We start from the raw sequence: 26,246 nt of genomic DNA, 5'->3' as shown, positions 1-26,246 counted from the left end.
TGAAATCAAGTGGGACGCTTAACCAACTGAGCCACCCAGGCTCCCCCAGAAGACTGTTTTTATTGATTGATACAACCCAAATAAAGTAGGAGATGTTTTTTTTTTTTTTTTTTTTGTTCCTGTCTTTTGTAGTAATCACATCAGTTCCTTTTTCTTCATTCTCTGAATTGGAACTTAAAGTTCTTTTTTTTTTTTTTTTTTTTTTTTGCTTTAATTTGCCTACCCACCCTGTCCCAGGGTTCAGGTTATTTTAATAGGTTTATGATGCTCACATTGGTTTCCATCTTTTGTAAATATTAGAGTTTCTGTGTGGGCTGTGCAGGTGTTTCCAAGTGCTAGAGTCATTTAGTTTTGGTGTAGGGAAAACTGAGAGGGGGACCCTGGTGTTTCCTCTGTTCTCAACTCTCTCTGTCTCTTCCTCTGGTAATATTTTTTTTCAGCTACACTTCTTCAGCTGTCCACATAACTCTGGACTTGGTTTAACCATCTCTTACCTAGATTACTTCAGGGGTCACACTTCAGCTGGCTGCCTTCTTGCTAGCTTTAAAAAAATTCTTCTCACAGTTAACAACGTATTTCATAGGCTGTGATGGAATCTTTTAACCCGATTGTTTTGGGAAAGCTTTCTTTTTGTTGCTGTACTTTCTAAATATTCATCTATAGAGCAAACTCGAAGAATTCCATGACTTAAGCTCTTGATTTAAGTCCATGGCTTAAAAATTGAGTATTTTATCTTAAGTATCTTTATGCATCAAATAGTTTTGAACTTTAAAGTATCTTAAAACTTTGTGGGGTTTTTTTTTGGTTAAGATTTTTTTGCCTTTTAAGATTTTATTTTTATTTTTTATTTTTTTCAATGTTTATTTTTGAGAAAGCAAGAGCGCTTGCAGGGGAGGGGCAAGCGGGGGTGGGGGGTGGGGGTGGGGGGCAGAGGATCCGAAGCAGGCTCTGTTCTGACAGCAGAGAGCCAGATGTGGAGCTTGAACTCACCATGAGATCATGACCTGAGCTGAAGTTGGATGCTTAACTGGCAGAGCCACCCAGTGCCCTTAAGATTTTATTTTTAAGTAATCTCTACACCCAATATGGGGCTGGGACTTGCAATCCGGGACCAAGAGTCACATGCTGCACCAACTGAGCCCCAAGACTATTGAAATAATATAACCATATATGCTGGATTTCAAATGCTTGTTTATTTCAAAACTTGATTCGTTTAAACAGAAGAAGATCTATACACATGTCATTTAACACCACCACCTTCATCTTATCTGTGTTATATCCACAGCTCTCATGCTGTATAGATGTTTGCAGATTTTGTACGAATGTATGTTTATTTTCATGTGTATATATTAACAACTGTGTCTGTATTTCATTTATTTAAGATCTGGACACTGGTAGTTGGCTATGTGTTGGCTGTCTCATTCAAGTGGAATGCAAGCACTGAACGCTACTTGAGAGCAGTTTCAATTCCTGTCTGGATTATATTGCTTTTTCATTTAGGTGGGTCCTTTTCTCTAAGAAAGTCTAGCTTAAGATCAGCAGAGGGTGATTGTTTGAATTGAAGTGAATTTTTTTGTAGTGTTGTATGTTGCATTTAACATTCTTTAAAATAATCTTTAGAAAATGTTCTGCTTTAATCTTTCTTTAGTCTTTGATAAAGATGTTGTAACATGTCTATCTTTTGATTATGTTGAATGTTCATTTTCAAAAGGTCCTTTAAAAATAAATATACCTTAAAAAGTAAAGCACACTTACAGTGTCATGGCCATTTATGAGTGTCATACTTCAGGAGGATATAGATAAGCAGTTAAGTATGTGAGAGACAGTTACAGGAACCAGACGTATTTACGCCGGGTAAGAGAAGGGGACTGGGCTACACGAGTGGGGAGGAAGAGGAGGGAAGGAGAAAATAAAATATGGAAGCCTATTTGAAGGACTGTCCTGTGAAAGAATGGTTTAAACAGATTTCTCTACCTATGGGGGAGAGACGTCAGAGCAAGGAGTAGCTTCAGGGAGACAAATCTGTTCAACGTAAAGACGATTAGTGTCAGCTGCTCAAAAGAATGAGTTTCCTGGTATTTGGGACTCTTTACTGTTAGCTGAATGGCTGCTAGGATGTTATAGAGTGATTTTTTTCAGGGACTCTTATCTCCAAGTTAAGACTTAGGGAACATTAGGTTCTAATTTAAAAAAAATTCAGTAACCTAGAGCAGTAGTTAGCCTACTTAAAGTAGTTTTTAGAGCTACTTACAGTTAAAAATAAAACACCAGAGCTGATTGAAAGTCTTTCTTTGCTTAGAGACTGATGTGGAACAAAGCATTGCTTTCTAGCTTTGCTGATTTGGAATCCTAGAGGAGTATATTAGCAAGATCCCCTAATGTCCGATGTGACTCATTTTGAATTTGGGGAAGGCAGAGGAGGAGGCAGCAGTTCAGGAAGCTCTAGATTTACTCAGGGAAACGCAAATGCCTGTGGGTAGGTTCCTGGTCCTTGGCGCTTGTTAGCGTTTTTGCCTTTTAAACTGAGGATACATTGAAGCTTTTTGCCGTGCTGTTCTGGGCCATTTCACCCTCTCTTGAGAGATGGAGTTCACACCCAGTGGTATTTTCAGGAAATGAAATCAGGCTCCATGAGTTTAGGTTCTGTAACTGATGCAGGTAATTTTGAGGTTAAATGGAAGGTTTGAGTTCAGGATGGTCTTAAATCCTAGGTGTGCATTAGAATGGACTTGATTCCTCAGGTCATATGAGCCCGTTAAGGGGAGGCTGGCACATACCCAATTGTATTTTTTTTTTTTTTAATATTTTTAGTGTTTATTTTTGAGAGAGAGCACAAACAAGGGAGAGGCAGAGAGAGAGGGAGACGCAGAATCCGAAGCAGGGTCCAGGCTGTGAGCTCTCAGCACAGAGCCCAATGCGGGGCTCAAACTCCCGAACCATGAGATCATGACCTGAGCCGAAGTTGGATGGTCAACCAACTGAGCCACCCACGCTCCCCTGGCACATACCCGATTTTAGACGAGGGGCCTCAGCAGAGCTAGTTTTAACTGAGACAAACCCTGAATTGAGGCTTCATCTCTCTTAGGGCCTTTAAAAAAAAAAAAAATTCCCTGTGAAACAATTTTGTTAACGTCCTCTATGGCAAATTGTTATGTCAGTTTACTAATTCTTTTAAAGATGTGTGCTAGGTTTTCAACTAAAAATGTTAACTCTTGATAATTTTCAGCATCCTTGGCGGGCTCATGGAGAATTCCAGTATTCCTGGTTATTGTTTTCCTGATGTCTGTGGGCACCCTCTATGAAAAACAAAATGGAAAAGAGTCTTCTGGTAAGAAATGGAACATTCTATTAATATTACTCTTAAGAAGTGTTTGAGAAAGTAGCTTTATTTTAAAAACATGCAAAGATGAAACTGCTTAACATCTGTTTAAAAATCTGTATTTTCTGAATAGAAAATAAACTTGTTTATAATATTTTAGGTTTTTGTTTTTTGTTTTTAAAGTAGGCTTCACATGTAGCATGGAGCCCAACATGTGGCTTGAATTCTAAGATCAAGACCTGAGCTGAGATCGGGTCAGACACTTAACCGACTGAGCCACCCAGGAGCCCCTAAAATATTTTAGGTTTTAAGACAGTGCCCCACTTCCTTTCCCCTGCCTTTAAAAAAAATTTTTTTTTTTTGCATTTTTAAAGGTATAATTCATATAACATAAAATTAACCATTAACTTTTTTAAGGTGGCATTTAGTACATTCACAATGTTATGTAACCGTTACTTCCGTCTAGTTTCAAGATCTTTTCATCACCCCAAGAGGAAACCCTGTACTCACAGCTAACTATAAAGTTAGGTCATTTATTTGAAATCTTTTTTGTTTAAAAAAGTCTTAAGTTTATTTATTTTGAAAGAGAGATCACAAGTGGGGGAGGGTCGGAGAGAAGAAGAGACAGAATCCCAGGCAGACTCTGCACCATCAGCACACAGCCCAGCGTGGGGCTTGAACTCATGAACGCCGAGATCATGACCTGAGTGGAGATAAAGAGTCGGACGCTTAACCGACGGTGCCACCCAGACGCCCTGAGATCTTTTTTCTTAATGTCGGCATTTATCACTCTAAACTGTCCTCTTAGAACTGTTTTTCCGTCCCATAAATATCATTTGTTGTGTTTCTGTTTTCTTTGGGTCAAGATACTCTTTGATTTCCTTTTTGATTTCTTCTTTGACACAGTGTTTAATGAGAATTCTACCATTTAATTTCCACATATTTGTGAGTTTTCCAGTTTTTCTGTTGCTTGTGCTTTGGTGGGTGTTCTGTCTAAAAGAAACCGTTGCCAAATCCAAGATCATGAGTGTTTGATCTTGTGTCCTGTTGATCTTGTGTCTTGTAACTTTGTTGAATTTATTCATAAGCTTTAATAATTTTTTGTGGTTACTTTAGGATTGTGCATATGTAAGAGAATCATCTGTGAATAAAGATACTTTTATTTCTTTCTAATTTAGGTGCTGTTTTGTTTTGTTTTGTTTTGTTTCCTTTTTTGCTTCATTGCTCTGGCTGGAACTTCCAGTACAATGTTGAATACATCATTTTCTTTTAAAGATTATTTTTGAAATACTATGGTTGCAAGTGATTTATATCCAAAAACAGTTTGTTAAAGATACAGGTTTCTTTTTTTTCTTTTAATGTTTTTACTTTATTTTATTTTATTTATTTTATAATTTTTTTAAATTTAATTTTGAATTTTTTAAAATTTACATCCAAATTAGTTAGCATATAGTGCAACGATGATTTCAGGAGTAGATTCCTTAGTGCCCCTTACCCATTTAGCCCATCCCCTCTCCCACACCCCCTCCAGTAACCCTCTATTTGTTCTTCATATTTATGAGTCTCTTCTGTTTTGTCCCCTTCCCTGTTTTTATATTATTTTTTGTTTCCCTTCCCTTATGTTCATCTGTTTTGTCTTTTAAAGTCCTCATATGAGGGAAGTCATATGATTTTTGTCTTTCTCTGACTAATTTCACTTACCATAATACTCTCCAGTTCCATCCACGTAGCTGCAAATGGTAAGATTTCATTCTTTTTGACTGCCAAGTAATACTCCATTGTATATATATACATCTTCTTTATCCATTCATCCATCGATGGATATTTGGGCTCTTTCCATACTTTGGCTATTGTTGGTAGTGCTGCTATAAACATGGGGGTGCATGTGTCCCTTAGAAACAGCATACCTGTATCCCTTGGATAAATGCCTAGTAGTGCAATTGCTGGGTCATAGGGTAGTTCTAGTTTTAGTTTTTTGAGGAACCTCTATACTGTTTTCCAGAGTGGCTGCACCAGCTTGCATTCCCATGTTTTTATTTTATTTTTGAGAGAGAGACAGAATGCGAGAGGGGGAGGGACAGAGAGAGAGGGAGACAGAATCTGAAGCAGGCTCCAGGCTCTGTAGCTCAGAGCCTGATGTGGGGCTCGAATTCACAGACTGTGAGATCATGACCTGAGCCGAAGTCAGACGCCCAACCGACTGAGCCACCCAGGTGCCTCTAAAGATAGTGGTTTCTAATGAGCTGTAAGATGGAGCATAGGGTGGCCGGATATTAATGGTCTGCACATCATCGATCAGACTGGACTTCTCCTTATCCATCCACGTGGAAACAGCTATGGCTGGAGAGGTAAATCTGAGCAGCACATGGTTTCTACAGCAACTGATGTTACTTCTTTCTGATGGTTATACATCAAGAAAAAGCAAATTACTAATTAATTGCAGCAGATTGTTAAAAGAAAAAAATTAATTTCTTAAATATCATTTTGTATAGTTAAATTAGAGAATACTACAGAGAAACAAAAAGAAGAAAATAAAAATTACTCAAAATCCCATTATGCATCTAAATGTTTACCAATGCCTTAAGACTTTTATGCCTTCAGAATTTAAAACACAAGAAAATTGGATTATAGTGAACATTCTATTTTGTAATCTGTATTTTAAATCTTATTTCATGAGCACCTTTCTATGTCAAATACACTTCTAAAACATTTTTAGCATCTTCATTTTATGCTAATCACAAGGCTATTTGTGGCATCCTTGTGTATTTGTATAGCTACCTTATAGTTTGTGTGTGTGTTTCCTTTTTTTAAGATTTTTTTAATTTTAATTTTTAGATAGTGCAAGCAGGGGAGAGGGGGAGAGGGAGGGTGGGAGAGAGAGAGAGAGAGAGAGAGAGAGAGAGGGAGGGAGAGAAAGAGAGGGAGGGAGAGAGAGGATCCCAAGCAGACTCCATGCTCCGTGTGCAGAGCCTGACGTGGGGCTTGATTCCACAACCCTGGGATCATGATGTAGGCCAAAATCAATAGTCAACTGCTCAACCAACTGAGCCACCCAGGCCCTGTGTGTGTGTGTTTAATTAAATTGCTCTTTGTTTTTTTGTTTTTTGTTTTTTTGTCTGGAAACCATCTCTCTCTGAGAGTGGAAAATAGAGATTTTTTTGTTTTTTTTTCCAGTTTTCTTTATTCGCCCAATCTTCCTGGTCACAATCTATTAGTCTCTGTGGTTATATATCAGACCAGTAGAAGTATACTTCTGTTTTGACAACTACTGTATGAAGCTTGGTATTCACCACTTGTTCCTCTGGGTAACTTTATCTCCCTTCCTCCCTGCCATTTCTGCTAATAGCAATGGTTTATAGAGCTTGGCTTATCCCTCACCCCTCACCACTTACCCCAGGATGGTTTCCTTTTTTTGTTTTTCTGGAAATCAGTTCTTCTCTTTTCTTGTCTTTCTATCCTTATTTACCTTTTTACTTGAGGTGTATTTGACATATAACATTGTATCAATTTCAGGTGTACAACGTAATGATTCAATGTTTGAATAGTACATTGTGAAGTGATTATAATAATCTAGTTAACATCCATCACCTTGTGTAGTTACAAAAAAGTTTTTTTTTTCTTGTGATGAGAACTTTTAAGATCTATTCTTAGCAACTCTCAAATATGCAATACAGCATTATTAGCTCTAGACACCATGCTGTGTATTACATCTCTGTGACTTATAACAAAGCATATACCTTTTGACTCCCTTGACCCATTTTTCCTATTTCCTTCTCCCAACTCTGGCCACCGAGCTTGTGTGTGTGTGTGTGTGTGTGTGTGTGTGTAACATTTCCACATATAAGTGAGATCATACGGTATTTGTCTTTCTTTGTCTGACTTATTTAGCTTAGCATAATGCCCTTGAAGTCCATCTAAGATTTGATTTCTTTTCTTTTCTTTTCTTTTCTTTTCTTTTCTTTCTTTCTTTCTTTCTTTCTTTCTTTCTTTGGCTGAGTAATATTCCATTCTGTACTTATACCACATTTTCTTTATCCATTCATCCACTGATGGACACTTAGGTTGTTTCCATATCTTGAGGATTTTAAGTAATGCTGTAATGAACATGGGGTCATATAGATCTTTTCCAGTTAGTGTTTCTGTTTTCTTTGGATAAATACACTCAAGTGGAATTGCTGGATCTTATGGAGTTCTATTTTTCACTTCTTAAGGACAGTTTTCTCCTTTTGACTGCTTTTGTACAGGGCCAAGTAAGTACTTCGTTGTAAGTTATGAATAATCTAGGTTAAAGCAGTGGTTTCAAATAGGTTTTCTCTTAGGTGTAAATTCTCATCAGCTGGTGAAGGCAGCTCAGGGAGCCATGCAGACAGGGTTCTAAGACCAAGTTTTGAGCTGTGGGAAAAAGAAGGCCATGTTTGATTATTATTATCAACCATAAACCCAGCATGGGGATGTGCTGGCATGCCCAGCAGATTTCTGGTATTTGTATTCTAGACTGTTAACAAGGAAGGAAATCACAGGGACACAGAACATATGTTGAAAGCAGATTTATAAATGTTGGGTTTTCTTGTTTTGTTTACTTTTATTCTAGCCAATTTCTGAATATTCATTTCTTTTTTAATTTTTTAAAGTTTATTTATTTTGAGAGAGATGCATGCAAGCAGGGGAGGGGCAGAGAGAAAGAGAATCCCAAGCAGGCTCCATGCTATCAGTACAGAGCCCGACATGGGGCTCAAACTCTGGAAACTGTGAGATCATGACCTGAGCCGAAACCAAAAGTCGGATACTTAACCACTGAGCCACCCAGACACCCCCAGAATAGATTATTCTTTTTTTAGTATATGTGCTGCCGAAGCGAGCACAGATTATTCTTGATCTAGAATCCTTTTTATAGACTGCTAGTCTAGGTAATCTTCATCATAAAATAAATCTTTTAAACATTTTTTTCTCTTAATTTGAGTATTTGTTTTTCCTCTTGCCCCTAGAACCTTGTTTCTTTTAGGCATCAGAACTCAAAACATCTAATCCAAATTAAGACAACCTTTCCCTTTTATTACAGCCAGTTCCCTCCTGTAGATGTCACTGTACTATAGTTAGGTACAGGAATGCTTTAGTGCTCCACCAGGGCGGTACGTGCATTTATTCCTCACTGATCACTTCCATCGTCCTGTTGTACGACTTGTACTTGTTCCTAGGCACCTATGTAGGCATCTTTCTCTGTGTCTTTTGAGCTTTGAATCTCACTGTTGTAGAAGCTTTTATGACCTATGATTCACTGGATTCACACAATTAATACTTTGGATTTGCTCAGATTTCAAAGCATGAAGTTTGTTTAGTTCCTAGATCTGGTAGAGTCTTCTTGTGGATCATTGTGGAGTTTCAGCTGTACTTTCTGAGCGCAGGGGCCTTCCTCAGTGATTTTCTCATAGGCCTTGGGAGCTCTTACTTGGTATTTTCTGGAACATCAAGATAATGTATGGAAAAAATATTAAGTGTCAACTGTGTTTTAAAATGTACTTTTTTAATCCACAAACACTCCTCCTCTCCCTGCCACCCCTCCAAAAAAAGACCCTTGTAAAGTAGATATGTCCATTTTACTGATGAAGACCTTTAATTCTAGAGGTTAAGTAATCACTTAACCACAGTCACACAGGTGACCGGTGGAGCTAAGAATGAAAGCTTAGGGTCAAGGACTCCGGTGCTCTTTCCCTTCACCAGGCTGTTTGAACAAGCATCAGTCATCCAGAAAAGGTGTAGTGACTGCTGATCCCTCTTGTACTCAGTAGTAGTTTTATGGTTCTTAGTCTTTTTTTTTTTTTTTTGTAACGTTTTATTTTTGAGAGCCAGCCTGAGTGGGGAGGGTAGAGAGAGAGGGGGACAGAGGATCTTAAGTGGGCTCTGCGCTGACAGCAGTGAGACTGATGTGGCACTCGAACTCACAAACTGAGATCATGACCTGAGCCAAAGTCCGACGCTCAACTGACTGAGCTCCTCTGTCTTACGCATGGGCCTTGTTTGCCTCCCACAAGTGCAGGGACTAGCTACTCTGCTTCCTGGATCCTAGATGTCTCACTTGGTAGAAACCTGGAATCCAGCTTCAGTGTGAGTGCCCTTGGCCTTGCTTTATTGTTAATAATAGCAACATGGGCGAGGCCCTGCCAAGCTCTTTAAACATGCTCTTATTTAATTTTCTTTTTCTAAGTTTTCTTTTTACTTATTTTGAGAGAGAGCACACGTGTGTGCGCAAACAGGGGAGGGGTAGAGAGAGAGGAAGAGAGAAAATCCCAAGCAGGCTCTGCGCTGTCAGCATGGAGCCTGATGTGGGGCTTGAACCCACGAACCGCGAGATCGTGACCTGAGCAGAAATCAAGAGTTGGACGCTTAACCGACTGAGCCACCCAGGCATCCCTCTTAATTTTCTTAGTAATCAGTGGGATTCGTACTTCTACTTATTTTACAGATGAAGAAACATAGACTCAGCCATTTACTCTGAGTAAATTTACACTAAGAAGTGCTTTTTCCAAAGCTAGGCAAACAAGCATCAGGTGTATCTTTAATACGCTGGACCCACAGTCTGAGAAGCATGAGCAAGTACAGCTGGATCTGTTCCTCCCAACACTGGTGATTGTTTATAAAAAAATCAGAAATGCCTTGGCAGGGAAGTCTTGGTGGTTGCCTTCATCATTTTGCAATAGCATGCAACATGAGTGAACAAGTTTGGTTCAGTTGAGGCTAAATTGGAAAAAGAAAAGGAACAAAGTAAACTTCTTACTGCTCATCTGCTACTGCCCTATCTGACACAGTCAAACAGGCCTAGGGAAACTTTGACTGGTCCATATCCAAGCCCTTGCTACTGACCAGTAGCATAATGAAGTGATGCTAGAAGCCACTGAGAGGGAGGTGTATTTTCCACATTAGCAACGGAAACAGAAGCCTTCTTCAAAGGGAGCTTTACGTGCTAGGGAGATTTTACTTGGTATGCACAGCCTCTTTCCAGTAGGCATCACTGGATGTATTTCTGGCAACTGCCACTGTCACTGTGAAAGAGAACTAAGTAGATTGAGTATCTCCTTATTTAGAGCGTTTTCAAAACAAATTATCCTCTGTTTATTGAAAACGTTATTCTGCCTATTGTTGAGTTAGCCGTATTAACAGATCTGTTAATCTGTCAGGACATGTGATCTGTTTCTACTGTGCCAGACCGTGAGTTTCTGTCCCCTAGTGCTAGGCTGTTGGTGGCCTGCTTGTTTGGACTTGTGTAGATCCCTGTTATTTGGGCCTCCCCTTGATGCTGGCCCTGTCCCTGGGTAGATGGACACTTGAAACCTTGGATGTTCTTTCCTTTTTTAGGTTACAGTTCTTCGGTCCCAAGATTATGTTCCCTTGTCTGTATGCCTATTTTTAGCTGGGATTTTTTCCAATACCATGACTCTGCCTAGATTCTCAGTCCTGGCATTCTTGCATTTGGTTTATCATTTCTGCCAGAACCCTTGGGGTTTTTGAAGCTCAGGAGGATATCACTAAGACAGAAGTCATTGAAGTGCCTGTTTGATAAGTAAGAGCAGTTGCCAAATCTTACATCAATAATTTTCAAATACGCTTTTTGGATTTTTCCTGCTTGCTACTCCCTTCATTCCTTTGTCAAGTTTCAGGCCCTCTAAAAATTTGCCAAATTAGTTTGTGTATTAACTAGGATAATGCTGCATAGTTTTCCTTGGTTTAACTATGGTTCACTGAATATTTACTCCATTGTTTTAGTGATATCAGCAAGTTGGAGACAGGGTCTTTAAGGTGTGAGGGTTTAATTTATTGGCCTTAACTTTTCCTCAAGTCTTTCAGTGCCTACTGTAGGTAAGATACTTTGCATAAATATCTGAAGATGTGTGCTAGGAGCATAAGACATTTAGGGAAATGGCTATAATATGAAGTAGAAAGGGGATGAGAGGCACAGACAAATACTGCACAAGTGTTAGTGGCTTATGCTTACAGTTTATTGTGCCAAAGCCAAAGGCTTTGAAATAGGTGGTGATGATAGCTAACATTTACTGAGTGAGTCTTGCATACCAGGTATTGTTCTGAATATTTCATATGTACTGTTTCACTTAATTCTCATATGAAATCAGAATTTAGAGAAGCCCCATTTCGTACATGAGGAGACTGAGGCACCTGGATTTTAAGTAACTCGCCAATGGTCATCTAGCTAGTAAGGAGTAGATCTGGGATTTGAATGTGAGCAGTCTTGTGTCCTCACCTGTGCTCCCAGACACTGAGTTGTACTGATCGTGCTGCCTCTGTGCAGAGTAAACATGAGACCCTCCGTTCTCCCTCTGCATCCTGGTATCTCTCCGCTCTTCTCATTGTACCTTATGTCCTGGCCTTATCAGACTTCTTAAGAGTTCTCTGAACAGCACATGGTGTTTTTTTCTTGCCTTTGTGCTTTTACACTTGCTTTTTTGTCTTTCTGAAAAATTTTTCTCCTGTTGCCCTCTAAGACATAAGCCTCTTTTTCCCCTCCAAGATAGACTGGTTCTGTTTTGTTTTAATATGGCTAACATACTTTTTTTAAATGTTTGTTTATTTTTGAGAGAGAGAGAGAGAGCGCACACGAGAGAGAGAGAGCATGAGTGGGGCAGAGAGAGAGGGAGAGAGAGAGAATCTCAAGCAGGCTCCTCACTGTCAGTGCAGAGCCTGATGTGGGGCTTGAACCCATGAACTGTAAGATTATGACCTGAGCTGAAATTAAGAGTCAGACACTTAACCATCTGAACCACCCAGTGACTAACATATTTAAATGGATTTAAAGGGTGGCATCTTTTACCATTCCTGTTAAGTAGCATCTTTGGAGATCCTTCCCTGACCTCCCAAGCATGGATTAGGTTGCCATCTTCTGTGCTCCCCAAATATGCTACACTTGTCTTTACATTAGCTTTTATACTGAATCATAACTGGCAGACTAAATATTAGACTGAGGTTGGGTCTCAGTCTCTTAGCATGTAGCCTAGTCACCTGTTTAGTGAATGAGGACTTAGCGGGGGTTTAGAAATGTAAGTCAAACTACAGCCAAACTGAGAATCCATATTTGAGGATCTATAAAATTGTTACTTTGGAGGATCTCTAAAATTGTTACTTTGGAGCTACTTAAAACAAAGGACTTATTTTTCAGGCTCTCTCAAAGATGACTCACTACTTCATTAAATAACTTGTGAAGAGGTAGGCTTAGTAATTTAGGACCCTTGACTAGTCTTTAATTTTTTTTTTTTTCAACAGTAAACCCCTTACCCATTTAGCCCAGCCCCCCCTCCCACAATCCCTCCAGTAACCCTCTGTTCTCTATGTTTAGTCTCTTATGTTTTGTCGCCCTCCTTGTTTTTATATTACTTTTGCTTCCCTTCCCTTATGTTCATCTGTGTCTTAAAGTCCTCATATGAGTGAAGTCGTGTGATATTTGTCTTTCTTTGACTAATTTCACTTAGCATAATACTCTCTAGTTCCATCCACGTAGTTGCAAATGGCAAGATTTCATTCTTTTTGATTGTCGAGTAATACTCCATTGTATATATGTACCACATCTTTATCCATTCATCCATCGATGGACATTTGGGCTCTTTCCATACTTTGGCTATTGTTGATAGTGCTGCTATAAACACTGGGGTGCATGTGCCTCTTTGAAACAGCATACCTGTATCCCTTGGATAAATACCTTGTAGTGCAATTGCTGGGTCATAGGGTTGTTCTGTTTTTAATTGTTTGAGGAACCTCCATACTGTTTTCCAGAGTAGTCTTTAATCTTATATAAGAAAGAAAACTTCGCTTTTTAAAATTTTACTGGAAGCATTTTTCTTTTCTTTCTGTACTCTGCTGTCCCAGGCTATTAATCATGTATTCCCTTCTTTGCTCTTGAGTGGAGCCTGAGAATTCTCTCCTAGCTGCACAAGAAGCTAAATCCTGACTTGTCTCTGGTGTAATCAGTTTATTTTTGAAACTTCTATCTAGAATTCTAAAAAATATACCTAAAATGTCCAAAATTTTCCTCCATTTCACCTCCCTGGTTGTTGACATGGTATTTCCCTATGGTTATCTATCTAACCATTATCTGGAAACTTGGGGGTTATTATCTTTGACACGTCATCTCCTTCGTTACCTTTATGGGTTCATCATCAAGTCTGGTCCACTTTGACCACTCCATGTCTTAAATGCAGCCACTTTTCCAACATCTCCCCTTTAAACTGCTGCAGAGCATGCTGTCATCATGTCTTGCCTGCAGTGTTGCAGTAACTTCTCTCCCTGTACCCGCTCTTGGTCCCTCCCAATCTGCTCTTGACCAAACAGCAAAAATGATTCTTTTCATATTTCAAAGCTGATCATTTATTTATGGACTGGGAAGGTGGGTGTGGTTATGAAAGGGCAACATGAGAGATCCTTGCATTGATGACACTGTTCTGTATCTTGTATCCATGCCGATATCTTTACTGTGATATTGTACTACAGTTTTGCAAGATGTTACCATTGGGGGAAACTGGATAAAGGGTACAGAGGGTCTCTATTATTTCTTATAACTGCATGTAAAGCTGTAAGTATCTCAATTAAATTTCAGTAAAAACATGATCATTTCCTGTTTAAAACTCCTCAGCACTTTCCTACACCTTTTAGAATAAAGACTAAAGTACTTACTATGGTCTTCTATGACTTGGATCATCTGGCTCAACACGTCCAGCCTTATTTACTCAATACCACTTTCCCACTAGCTGTCTGTGTTCCAGACACACTGACCTTCTTACACTGTCTTTAACATGCCAGTGTCTTCACTCAGTGGCCTTCCTACTCACTTCTTCTGCCCCAAATAGTATTTACATTCCTTTGATCAATTCCTTCTCATCCTTTGTATATCATTATTTTTATTTCTTAAAGAGAAGATGTTCCTGATTTTCCAGACTAAGATTTCTTCCACTAGGAGTTCATAAAATAGCTAGTGTGTTTCCTTTACAGCAGTCATTATAGTTTGTGTACATTCACATTTGTGTGCTTTTTTTTTTTAAGGTGAATTAACAAATTATCCCCAACTGTGGTAAGAATTTTTTTTTTCCATGTGGATCTTCAATCCCTATGTGTCTCTTCCACCAGGCTCCACAGGGGCAGGGTCTGTGTCTTTATTCTCAGCATCCAATTCAGTGAATAGTGAGAATGTGTAAGACATGAAAGATGCTGTCTTTCCCTCTTTGTTCCCTTCTTGGTATCTAAGAAACAATTTAGATCCTTAGGCCAGGGGAATAAGTCCCAATCCAGATATCTTGTTCTCTTCCTAGATCAGGAGTTTGACTTGCTCTTGGATCGTCTGAAGATAAACCTCTTGTCAGATCACAGAGGCATTTATTAGAGAAGGATAGGGTTTGGTTTAGTAAGACGAATGCTCTTGATCCTCATGGTTCAGTCCACCAAAGAGCCATCTTAGGGCCTGGCCTACTTGTCTCTGGGAGATGGCCAGCCTGGGATTTGCTAAGTAGGTGGAGCTCATTTGGAGTTTTCTGAATGGCCATGGCTGTTTTCACTGGCTTGGCAGAATTCTGTGCTGTCACACTGTGTATTGACCTACCCAAAGTAAGGTCCCATCTCCGTGAGTGTGGGTGTATGATTTGGTGAGTGTTAGTATTCTTAGTTGTAGACAACAGAATCTGCACTAGCTAGTCTAAATGGAAAGAGGTGTTGATTAGCACATAGAATTTTTACATATAGAATTTCGGGGAAGACCAGACAGTTAAACAAACTTAGATGTGTCACAGGCAGAAGCATTGCAAACAGGAGAAGTGCTCAGTGACACCAAAGGACTATTTGAGTAGAAGTCCCATGGCTGCTGCTACCTGCCGCAAAGTTAAGATCAGGTAGCATTGCTTTTAGAACTCTGCTAAGTTTTGACAGAAAAACCATATGCCTTCATGACTGTTTGACTTGAGAGCGTCCAAATTCCAGTGAGTCTCACTTTGGTCTTCTGGGTCTTGATAGGTGTGCCTCATTGGTGGAAACTGCATTTCACGTGGGACCTTAGCTGCAAGGGAGTCTAAGAAATACAATCTTTAAGCTTTCTAGTCTCTAGGAGGAGGAGAACATGCTAGAACCTGGTATTGTATGAGCTCATCTGTTGTTTGCCATAGTAGATTAAAGACTGACAGTTGACAGACCTCATTGGCCAGTAAATGTTTTATTTGACTTTAGTGCAAATGATTAAGCTTGGTGTACTATGTATTAGGAATTTAACATGGGAACATATAAAATGAAACAGAGTAATAAGATTATTTTAGATTTTCAGTGGTGGATTTTGCCTGTATTGAATTATGTACTTTATAGAGCTATATGATTTTGCATAGTACCCAGGCGTTTGCCTATGCATTCATGGAATGCTATTATCAAGAGCACTGAGTGTTGGCTGTTTCATACCGTATTAGGAGCTAGTGATACAAAAGAGAGTAAGACAGTCACAGTCTGCATTCGGGAAGCTCACAGACTTGGTGTGGCAGTGTTTTCCAATGTGCATTCAGATTGTGAAGTTAAAAAGTAAGAGAGCGGGACTCCACGTTTATATATCCACTCTCTGCTGCATGCACCAGTGACTGATAAGCAGAGTCCAGGAACCAAATGTTTAGCAGACTTTCCTGTTGATTCTAAAGCATTCTCCCTTGGTGAAGAACCCCTGGTCCAGTGGGTCAATAATAACCATTTTGTTGTATTGCTTTTGAAAATTTAGTACTATGTTTCAGTGTGTAGCAGTTATTTCCCACTTGGTTTTAGAAAGTTTTGCAAACACGTGCTTGTTTTACAGGAGCGGAGTTACCAGGGCAGGTTATCTCCATGGCAGCTTCTACTCTGGCAACCTTGGCCATCTCCATCACAGGGTATGAATCAAGTGCCGATGACCAGCCCTCCGACCAGCCTGCAGGTGACTGAAGGGATGTTTTCAAATACAATTCTGGAAATTGACATATACACATAAAGTATAAACTTAAGGACATGAGCATCACAGAATGCTATTTACTAGTCCTTCATTTTCCTCTGATTTCTATTTTTGTACTTTTTCCTCCTCTCATCTTTGTTCTCACGTATCCCTTTTTTCATGCTTTTAATTATTTACCTTTTTTGTTTCTTTTCTTGAATCTTCATCTCTTCCCTTTTTTTAAGAAAAATGCTTTTCTTTTAATTTTTCTTTTGTTATTCCTTCTCACTTTCCCTTCATATTATTTCCTTTTTCTCTGTGCCTCTTCTACGTTTTCCATTATTTTCTGCACTTAATCCTGTCCTTATTTTCCATTTCTTCTGTAGCCATCCATTCTCCGTTGTTCTGGTTTTGTTCTAACTCTTTACATTGCTTTTGTTGTTGATCCAACTTTTTCTTTTGGTTTTTATTTTCTGTCTTACAGTTCTCCCATTTCTCTGGCATTTCTTGCTTCTCAAAGTTTGCTTTGCGTGTCTTGTGCTGTTAATACATTGACTGTTTCCCCTGAAACCAACCTGTCTGCTTATTCTGGATACCATGCTCCTGCAAGATCAGCTGGTAGATTTATATCAGCTTTAAAGTCATACTGTACTCCCACAGAGTTCAGAAATGTAAAAGGCCATCTCTGTGCCAAGAAGTTTATTAGTGCCAGGGGCTTTGGAGTTAAGGAATATTTTTGGTGAGCTCTTCCTGAAGAACGGACTTCAGAAAAGTCTTAAAAGGAGAGATCAGCTAAGAAAAAAGCATTTGGGGTAGCAGGAAAACATATATTTATTGCACATTGAGTTATGTTTTCAAAATGAAGAGGGGATAATATTTTGGTTAGGGACTTATTATTCTTCTGAGTATCTACCACACTTACCAGCATGAAGTTTCCAAATTAGAAAGATTCTCAAAGAGCAAAGTCAAACAGAAGCGTATTATAACTAGCTTGGGCTTTAGCCCCAAACCTCAGGATAGAATGTTACCTCTGATAAGATGGGCTGACTTACCACGATGCTAGTATATCAGTAGTAACAGTTTACTCACAGATAAACATTGAACATTATAAACACTAAGGAGATTATGATATAACCATCAGAGTGCTACTATGTAGTTTCTTATGAACTTTATGAAATCACAGGGAAGGCTGTCTTTGAGTATTATTTAGTGAGTGTCCACTATTTAGTGAGCATCAGGTACTATCCTATGTGCTGTTCAGCAGAGGGAGAACAAGACAGACAAGGTCTTAGCTCTCCTAGAAGTGACATTCAACTGAAGGAAGAAAGTGTGAAAGGGTAAGTGGAATGTGGTATAACTACATACAACTATGTAAAGACTGGGACAAATAGGCGGTTGGGGTTATGAGTGTTCTTGTTTCTTTCCTCTATTTCCTAGACTTTATGAAATATCTACTTTTTTAATGTTTATTATTTTAAGAGAGTGCACATGAGCATGTGGGGGAGGGACACCGAGAGAGAGGGGGAGAGAGAATCCTAAGTAGGCTCTGTGCCATCAGCCTAGGCCCAATGTGGGGCTCAAACTCATGATCTCATGATCATGACCAAATCAGGAGTCCAACGCTTAACCAACTGAGCCATCTAGGTGCTCCAAACAGTCTACTTTTGTCATTAACTTTTTTTTATGGAAGGCAAAATGCAAGTTGTAGGGTCTTTATAGTTTCCATCATCATGGCATATACTGAGTAATATTGCTTTAAGAGTTCTATGATTTCTGAGGCATGTGGTATATTTTGGTAAAACTAGGAAATAGAAAAATATAACCCTATAGTAAAATGTAACTTAGTAGTTGTTTTGTTAGAAAACAGTGCCTTATGTGAAATAATTCAGTGTGATCACCATTACTTGAATCCTCACCCCCAGCAATCTGTCACTGTTTTATTCCTCATTCTGAGAGAAAGACATGTTTCAAAGCCCTGGGTTCTTCTTGTAAGAGCAGTTGGCTCCATTTTAGTCGAATGACACTGAAAAGCCATGTTGCATCAGAAATATTATAGATCTAATAAAATTATGTTAAAAGACAAGTTTTTAAATGTAGGACTTCGGTATGTTAATATTTGTTGCTTTATACAGTTGAAGTAGTTTCCATGGGCTAATTATAATTCTTAGCTATTTTGTCATGTTTTTCCTTAGTTTTGCATTTAAATGATTCATAGATGAATACATGAAATAGATGACATTAAATCTTGAACAGCGTGAAGTGTATAAAGAGTAAAAAATTCCCCAGCCCCAGCCCCACCCCCTAACAAACTTAATTTCCCTAGATTTAAATACGGTCAGTAGTGTAACTCTGCACACACTTTTCAGTGCACATGCAGGCACGTCCAGATTCTTTTTCTTCTTTAACCCAGTGTGATCATACTATCAGAGTCCATTTGCAGGCTTGAAACAGAGTAGCAAGTTGCTCCGTGGGACTGTCAACTAATGTGGACTAATATGGTGGTAACTTTCTTCCTCCTCCTCAGAAACCATGGACACAGGAGAACCGCCCGCACCACTGTCCTCATCTCCTTCACCTTCTTCCCCCTCCCCTACTCTGGGTAGACAGAGGGCTGAAATGGGAACATTTCTCAGGAAGAAGAAAACCAGTGACATCTACTTCGTGTCACTCGTGTGGGCCATCGTTGGTGTCCAGCTCTGGTTGAACCTGTGGATTGTACAGTTGCTGCCGGTGCCTGTGGCAGGTAGTTGCTCACTTAGGGTCTTGTCTCCGAAGACGTTTTTTCTTTAACTTTGGGATTTTATTTCATTTATTTATCTTATTTTTATTTTTGTAAACGTTTATTTATTTTTGAGAGAGTGAGTGAGTGGGGGAGGGGCAGAGAGAAGGGGACGGAGGCTCCCAAGCAGGCTCTGTGCTGACAGCAGCGAGCCCAATGTGGGGCTGGAACTCACCGACCGTGAGATCATGACCTGAGGTGAAGTCGGACGCTCAACCAACTGAGCTATCCAGGCGCCCCTAACTTTTGGATTTTAGTGTTTGAGATAATGCTACCCTCTTTTAAAACTAAAACGATTGTATATTTAAAGGCGTCTTCTAAGACTGGAAAAGTAAGTGACTCAGGTGCATTACTGAAGAGTTTGTTTATTTCGTACCTTCTTGATTGTTTGGGCTTACCTCTTACCACAGTCAGAAGCTTGGCCAAGTTTATTAAGTCCTGAATTGATGCTTAGGAACCTGACATCCAGATATCTCCTACATTTGATTAGTTCTTTATCCTTTATCAAAGTTTTTCACTATTGATTTAAACAAAATTTGATTTTTGGAAGCCTGTTTTCCACCACAGTTTAAAAATCTAAACTCATTGGACCATTTGCCTTCTAGATCATTACTTTTAAAACTTATTATTCTCATTAACTTGGACAGTTTTTAAAATTTTATTTTTTATTTTATTTTATTTTTTTTAAAGTTTATTTATTTATTTTGAGAGAGAGTTGCAAGCAGGGGAGGGGCAGAGAGAAAGGGAGAGAGAGAATCCCAAGCAGACTGTGTGCTATCAATGGGGAGGCTGATGCGGGGCTTGAACCCACGAAGTGTGAGATCATGACCTGAGCCAAAACCAAGAGTCAGATGCTTAACTGACTGAGCCACCCAGGCACTGCCCCCCCCCCACCCCTTTTATTAAAGATTTGTTATGACCAGAACACTATTTAGTGCCTTTCCTTAGGGAACATAGAATATAAGAGGTTGAAGTTTGTTTCTGCTTCTTGCATCCTCAAACAGAACTTCTGTTTGGCAGTTGGAGTAAGACACAGTTGTCATTAAGCAAGCCACAGGGTATGTACTACAGCCATGGTTTCTGTTAAGGAATTCATAGAAAAGCTTAGTGAAATCGTTTAAATTGCTCTTCTGGATTGCTCTATACTTTTTTGGTTTTGCCAGATGATTTATTTTATGCTGCCAAATGGTATCAGGTGCTGTTGGAACCCCTTTTCTTTAAAATTTGTTAGTAGGAGTTCCATTTGTTCCAGTCATTTCTTAACCTTCAGGCCATTATAGGAATTTGACATGTCCTTGAGAGAGTAGGCTGTAAGCAGGTGGCCCCCAGAACATTTTCCACAGCCTATAATTACTCTGGGCTTATTCTAGAGCCCTAGGAGCTTTCCTAGGTCTTCTTTAGAGATTTAAAAATGTTAATGATGAAGTTGTTGAACTGGTATGCAACACTGAGCTCATGGTTCAAAAGAGTAAACTGTGAATCATTAGATTGCAAGGCCAGGGCTAAGGACACAGAAATCTCTGGAGTTAGGGAAATTATAGTAGTTGAGATCAATTATCCAGAGTCCAGACTTCAAGGCCCCTGCCCCCCCACAGACGAGTAGCTCTTCCTTCTGGCCCCACCACTTTCTTAGTTGGCTTTTAACAGGAAGCTTAACGTCTGCTTGCAGGGCCCCCTTGCTGCCCAGAGTGGAGGGGTACCTTCATACTGTGCTCTGTGAGTGGTCTGTGCAGAAGTTGTGCAGTGCACAGCCTGGGGGCCACTTGTAACAGCCCTGCTTAAGCCCACTCTGCTAAGAGATGCAGATGTACAGAGCAGCATCAGGTAGAGAAATCGGAGTACAGCGCACTGGTGTAAAATCATGATGCGAATGGAATACCTTCTACCCTTCGGGTCACTAAACATTAAACATCCAAGGAAAAGAATCACATTTGGCAAGAGCAGTGATAATAGCTAAGGAAGTTAGGACATGTCAGGGGTTAGTATTCTTTACCCAAGAAGGGTGAGGGGCGAGGGGCCAAGATTGTAGTCCCCTAAATCTTCACGATCAGTGTTTTATGTTTATACGGGCTATGAAAGAATCCATGGCTCCTTCAAGGATTCAGATTTCACCACGAAGGTAATGTATGGGCAGATGGGGCTTGTAGGAAAAGTTATCATCCCTAATTCTGTCTGTTTGGAATACCATGAACTTTTATCTCTCCCCCTTGCCTTTTTTCCCCCTTAATTGGTCTTTATTTAATATTAGCTTCACTGTTTTTTGAAAGGTCACGTGAAATTAAAGGACCTTCTCATGTTCTGACTTTGTATGTTCTTTGTATGAGAAAGGACCTTTCTCATGTTCTGATTGTGGCTTTGTATGCTTTTCTTCGTTATAGTCTGGATCCTCAAAAAGCTTGTCATTCACTTTGGAGTCGTGGACTTCCTGGCGAAACGCTGCCGCGTGTGGTGGCAGGTGGCTGAGCACTTCCTCAAGGAGCGGCAGGAGGCTCTCGCACCATGGCCGGTTATTGGGCTTGGAAAATTCTTGTTAAAAGTTGATAGCAAGGTATTGTATTTTAAGACCTTGGGCTGTTTTGATGGAGTTTATAATACACATATTCCATTTCCTGGTATTTGGTGTTCATACTGGGATTGTTGATAACACATTTAACATCTAAATCTGTGATGAGATTTAAAGTTTAGAATTACACCTTATGTGAGTATAGGATAGATTTAGTTTAAGTATTATGTAAGTAGTTTTCCCTCTTAAAAGTGGGAGAAAAGGATGTTCTAGAACACCTTGTTCAACTCCCTCATTTTATAAGGACCAAATTGAAATTTAGAGCGACTAAGTGACTTGCCTAAAATTATATTGCCAGGTAATGCCTCCTCAGTGCAGTGAGTATTTCTGGGGTAATTCCCACAGGTCAAATAATGTGCTAATAAGTCCTCAGGAAAATCTAGTGAATCACAGAAAACTGGGTGCAGCAGCCCTGTTTAGTGGAGAGACAGCAATCCATTAAAATTCGGAGGCAGTGGTTGAGAGCATGGACCCTGATTCCACACTGGTTTCAGATCCCGGTTATTCTACTCACTAGCTATGTGACGTGACCTTGAATGAGTTTCTTAACCTTTCTGTGCCTTGGTTTCCTTATCGATACAATAAATACAATAGAATGCACCTCATGGAATGGCTGTGAGGGTTAAGTGAGTTCCTAGATCAGCGCCCGGTATACAGTAAGCTTTGTGTAAGTGATAGCTGTGGTTGTAATGTGTGTGTGTGTGTGTGTGTGTGTGTGTGTGTGTGTGTGTGTGAGGGGGGAACGCATGTACAGGATACAGTGGTCATACTGATCGAGAAAGGACTCACTGTTGGTGAGGTAGTGGGAGAAGGGAGGTTTTGCAGAAGAGGTGATGCCATAGCAGATTTTGAAGCGCAAGTAGGGGTTTATTAGGTTGACAGGGCAAGAAGAACAGGTGGATGGAGCAGTGCACAGGTCGAGATGGCCACAGCATGACTTCTTAGGGAACACCAAGGAAACAGTCATGGCTGGAATATGCGAAGAGGTGAGGCTGGAGAGTCGGGTGAGACAGAATTGAGGCCTTCGTGGGTGCTGTGCCATGTGAGTTGGACTTCCTCACAGAGGCTCGGAAATCTTTGAGCGGGTCCATCCATAACTTCGGGTTGAGAAATACTGTTAGGTGAAACCAGCATAGATAGGGATGAGAATGGTAACTGGAGTTCATGTGAGGTGGAAGGAAATAAATCTTTTAAACCCGTAGTAAAGTCTCCTGGGTCAACAGAGATGCAGGGGGATAGGTTTCCTTACATATTGTATTGCCTTTCTGTCTTCCAGAAAGTTTGCCAGTTCTAATTCCCACCAGCGTAACCTATGAGAATGCCCATTTCCTGAGCTCTTGCCAATACTAGATATTATAATGTAACAAAAAGTCCTTTTTATTTCAGAAAAAGAAGGATTTCAGTGTTTTAATTTGAAATTTTAAAAAATAAAAATGAGGTAGCTTATTGGCTATTAATATTTTACTTTTGTGATTTGCCTATTTGTTTCTTTTTTCAACTTTTTAAATAAGAAAGACTCAAAGACTTCTCACAGATTTTAACATATTGATCACATCTTCCTGGTATCGGGGTGAAGCTTTGTCTTACTAGCACAGATACAGTCCTTCAAACTGTTTAAAGAGGATGACTCCTATTTCAGATAATTTTTGAAAGCCTTAGCACTATCAGAAGGGATAGACACTAAATCTTGTTTTCAGAACCCCAGGTACTTGTATTTGGAACCCTTTACTCAAGAAAACTCTACAATTGTGTCAACTGAGGTTCCAGGGGCATCAAAAGTACTTTCTATGGAGTAGCCTTGTGAAAACTTGTCATTTTTTATTCAAATTTGTATGTCAGTTTGTTCATCTTACAAAGGAAGGGAGACAGTAAAATGAATCAAACTAGGATTTGTGGTTTTGTATAATAAAACCTACCAAATGGCTATCAAAACTGAATATTTGTTTAATTATAACTGATACCATAATTATGTTTTATTTAGTATAATAATATACATGGGCTGCTGCTTTGGGGAATAAATCTCTTTCATATTTCTGTTAAATTTTAATTGATCGTACAGTGTTTTTAAAAATATTCCTCTATAGGAGATTGTCTGAAGTATGTTTTTAAACATGCATCGAGTGTACTTTTAGTCAAAACTCTGCAAACAGCATTTACATTTACTCTGATGAAATTATGCTTTTTAGCCTTTGTACTTTCTGGATCACTAATAATGCCGTAAATCCTGTGTTTAGTGATTTTTAGATCCTGTGTTCACCAACTAGCATTAGTTATTATAGTGCTAAATATTGTGAGGTTTAGATGAGGTGACTGTTAGGTGAAAGAAAGGATGTTACAGAAAGTAGAAAGATATGTGCTTAAGTAATTGAGATGGAAGGAAATAGACCCAATATTAACAGAATCTTAGATGGCCAGGTGTTCACTGTTCTAGATGAGCCCTGGAATGTTTTACTGTTTAAAAAAGATGAAATAATTAATACTATAAAGCTAAAAGTTCAGTGAACACATAGTATATGAACGTGAATTAATTTATACAGAGACTAAAAATCCTTTTGGTGCATGATATGTGAAAGAATCTTAATCATTCCTGTGATCTTTGGAATTTGGTGTGACTGTTTAAGCTTACAAGCATTCAGGTTATTTTATGTATTTTTAATGTTGAATTGCCAACAAAGCTTGTGTTTATTTCTGTCATTGTATATCTTAAAGGAATGTTTTATTCACTTGATTTTAAAGCTTTGTTAATGCATTACAGTTATTTTTCTAGTTTTTTGTTTTCTCTTTTTTGTTTGTTTTTGGTCTGGGATTATTTCCTCCTCATATTCTTGGTGACTTTCTTTTCTTTTCATACTATTATTGCATTCTCTAATGATATTCCACTGTTCTTATCTTTTCTTTCTTACCTTACCCCCTGTCCTCAAGCTCTGGCACTGGCTAAATAAGAAGGTAAATGAACACATGGATGTTGGTTTTTACTACTGAATTCCCCCTTTATCTCTATTCTCATTCTGTTTCTGTCCATATGTCAAACTTAGTTTATGCTTCTAAAAGTTCAAATTAATAAGCTATGGAAGGTCGTAAAGCATTAATACTGTCACAGTACGGTTTGCTAAACACCCAAAGCTATTTATTTTAGGATACATGGATGCTGTCTCCTTGCCTTGGTGTGTGTAAGAAGTTCTGTCTTGTAGTCCTTTTGTCCACTGTAAGTGATTGCCATTCCTTTTCGGCTCTGTAATGCGGCCCAGCCTGATAACTCTATTCTTCTTTGATGTGTGAAAATATTTGATTCACTTGGCTGGTAATTTTATATAGTGTCTTTTTTTTTTTTTTTAATATAACTAGTATTCCAGAATCTCATTTTTAACTTAAAAAAGATTGTGGTCGTGGCCTGTGACATCTAATTTCATGTATTTCCCAAGGTATGAGATTGTATGTATGGTAAATGCTTCACATGATTTGCATGGAATAGGTTACATTTTTAATAACTTTGATAAAGGCTAATCTAGATAAATTAATGCTGTACCTCTGACACGTCCACATGTAGTAGTTCTAGACTTAAATTCATCAAATCTCTGGGACAGATAGCAAGAGATGACATTTATGCGTATTGTGTTTAAACACGATAAGACCCTAAAATTTTAACTGGAAATATTAAAACAGGTCTTAAAAAAAGATGTACTTGTTGGAAGTAGATCAAGGTGACATTTTTGAGTGTAGAGATTAGGATTTCCTTCTTTTTAAATTTTTTTTTTTAATGTTTATTAGAGTGAGGGGGGAGGGAAGGAGGGGGGGAGAGAAAGAGAGAGAGAGAGAGAGAGAGAGAGAGAGAGAAAGAAAGAAAGAAAGAAAGAAAAAAGAAAAGAAAAGAAAAGAAAAGAAAGAATTCCAAGCAGAGGATCCCAAGCAGACTCTGCTTTCAGCACAGAGCGCGATGCGGGGCTTGAACTCACAAATCCTGAGATCATGACCTGATCCGAGATCAAGAGTTGGACGCTTAAGCGACTGAGCCGCTCAGGTGCCCCAGGATTTCATTCTTTCAGTTGTAGAAGAAAGGGGAGACTTGACAATGCCTAAACGTGTGTAATAAACAGTGTGTAAAATAAATAAATACACTTATAAACCACCCCCCAACATATATGCTGCTGTCTATACCTCCATTCCCTGCAAAACTAATATGATTAAATGAGTTAAATCCTTGGCAAATCATAGTGCTGCAAATGGAAGTCCACTTTCTCATTCTGAGCAAAGTAGGTGGTTTTAAACACTTCTCCAACTTGTGTATATTGAAATTAAATTGTCCTCAAGGGATGAGAGGAAGTAGAGTTAAAATCATTAGATTCAATTTGATTTGACCTTTGGTGACTACATGAATTAGATTACCTAATTTAGAAGTCTAACTAGTGGTGACTTCAGTTATAAAAGGTTCCTAAGAGATCACGTGACGTTTTCCTTTTCTTTGATGATGTGGTGTAGCATAAATAAAACATTGGTGTTGAGCAGGAGTAAGTGCTTTAAGTTCTGAGGCTATATGTTTGAGGAAAGCACATAAGTAAGTTGATGTGTGTTTTATTACAATACATCCACGGCCAGAAAATTTGAAGCACTGGGTATTTGGTATTTCAAGTTCAAGTTGGGTGAATTAGGAAACGAATTCAAGAGA

General features: G+C 39.0%; 1 protein-coding gene across 3 annotated transcripts in view; it reads left to right on the top strand.

Annotated features, from left to right (window-relative positions):
- The window catches only part of TMEM245 (transmembrane protein 245), a 101,279-nt gene that overhangs the window by 9,571 nt on the left and 65,462 nt on the right, over nt 1-26,246 (top strand). The window contains exons 2-7 of one of the 3 annotated variants that reach the window (XM_043567192.1): nt 1,383-1,500; nt 3,227-3,328; nt 16,131-16,247; nt 18,766-18,984; nt 21,399-21,568; nt 24,506-24,529. In XM_043567192.1, the coding sequence (XP_043423127.1) occupies nt 1,383-1,500; nt 3,227-3,328; nt 16,131-16,247; nt 18,766-18,984; nt 21,399-21,568; nt 24,506-24,529 (750 nt within the window). The remainder of the gene's footprint in view (nt 1-1,382; nt 1,501-3,226; nt 3,329-16,130; nt 16,248-18,765; nt 18,985-21,398; nt 21,569-24,505; nt 24,530-26,246) is intronic. The other 2 variants (XM_043567193.1, XM_043567194.1) reach the window with 2 other exon arrangements.

Source organism: Prionailurus bengalensis, chromosome D4 (assembly GCF_016509475.1).
Source record: "Prionailurus bengalensis isolate Pbe53 chromosome D4, Fcat_Pben_1.1_paternal_pri, whole genome shotgun sequence".
In the NCBI taxonomy this organism is placed as follows: domain Eukaryota; kingdom Metazoa; phylum Chordata; class Mammalia; order Carnivora; family Felidae; genus Prionailurus; species Prionailurus bengalensis.
Note: the sequence above shows the minus strand (reverse complement) of the source record. Positions and strands in the feature narration are given on the sequence as shown.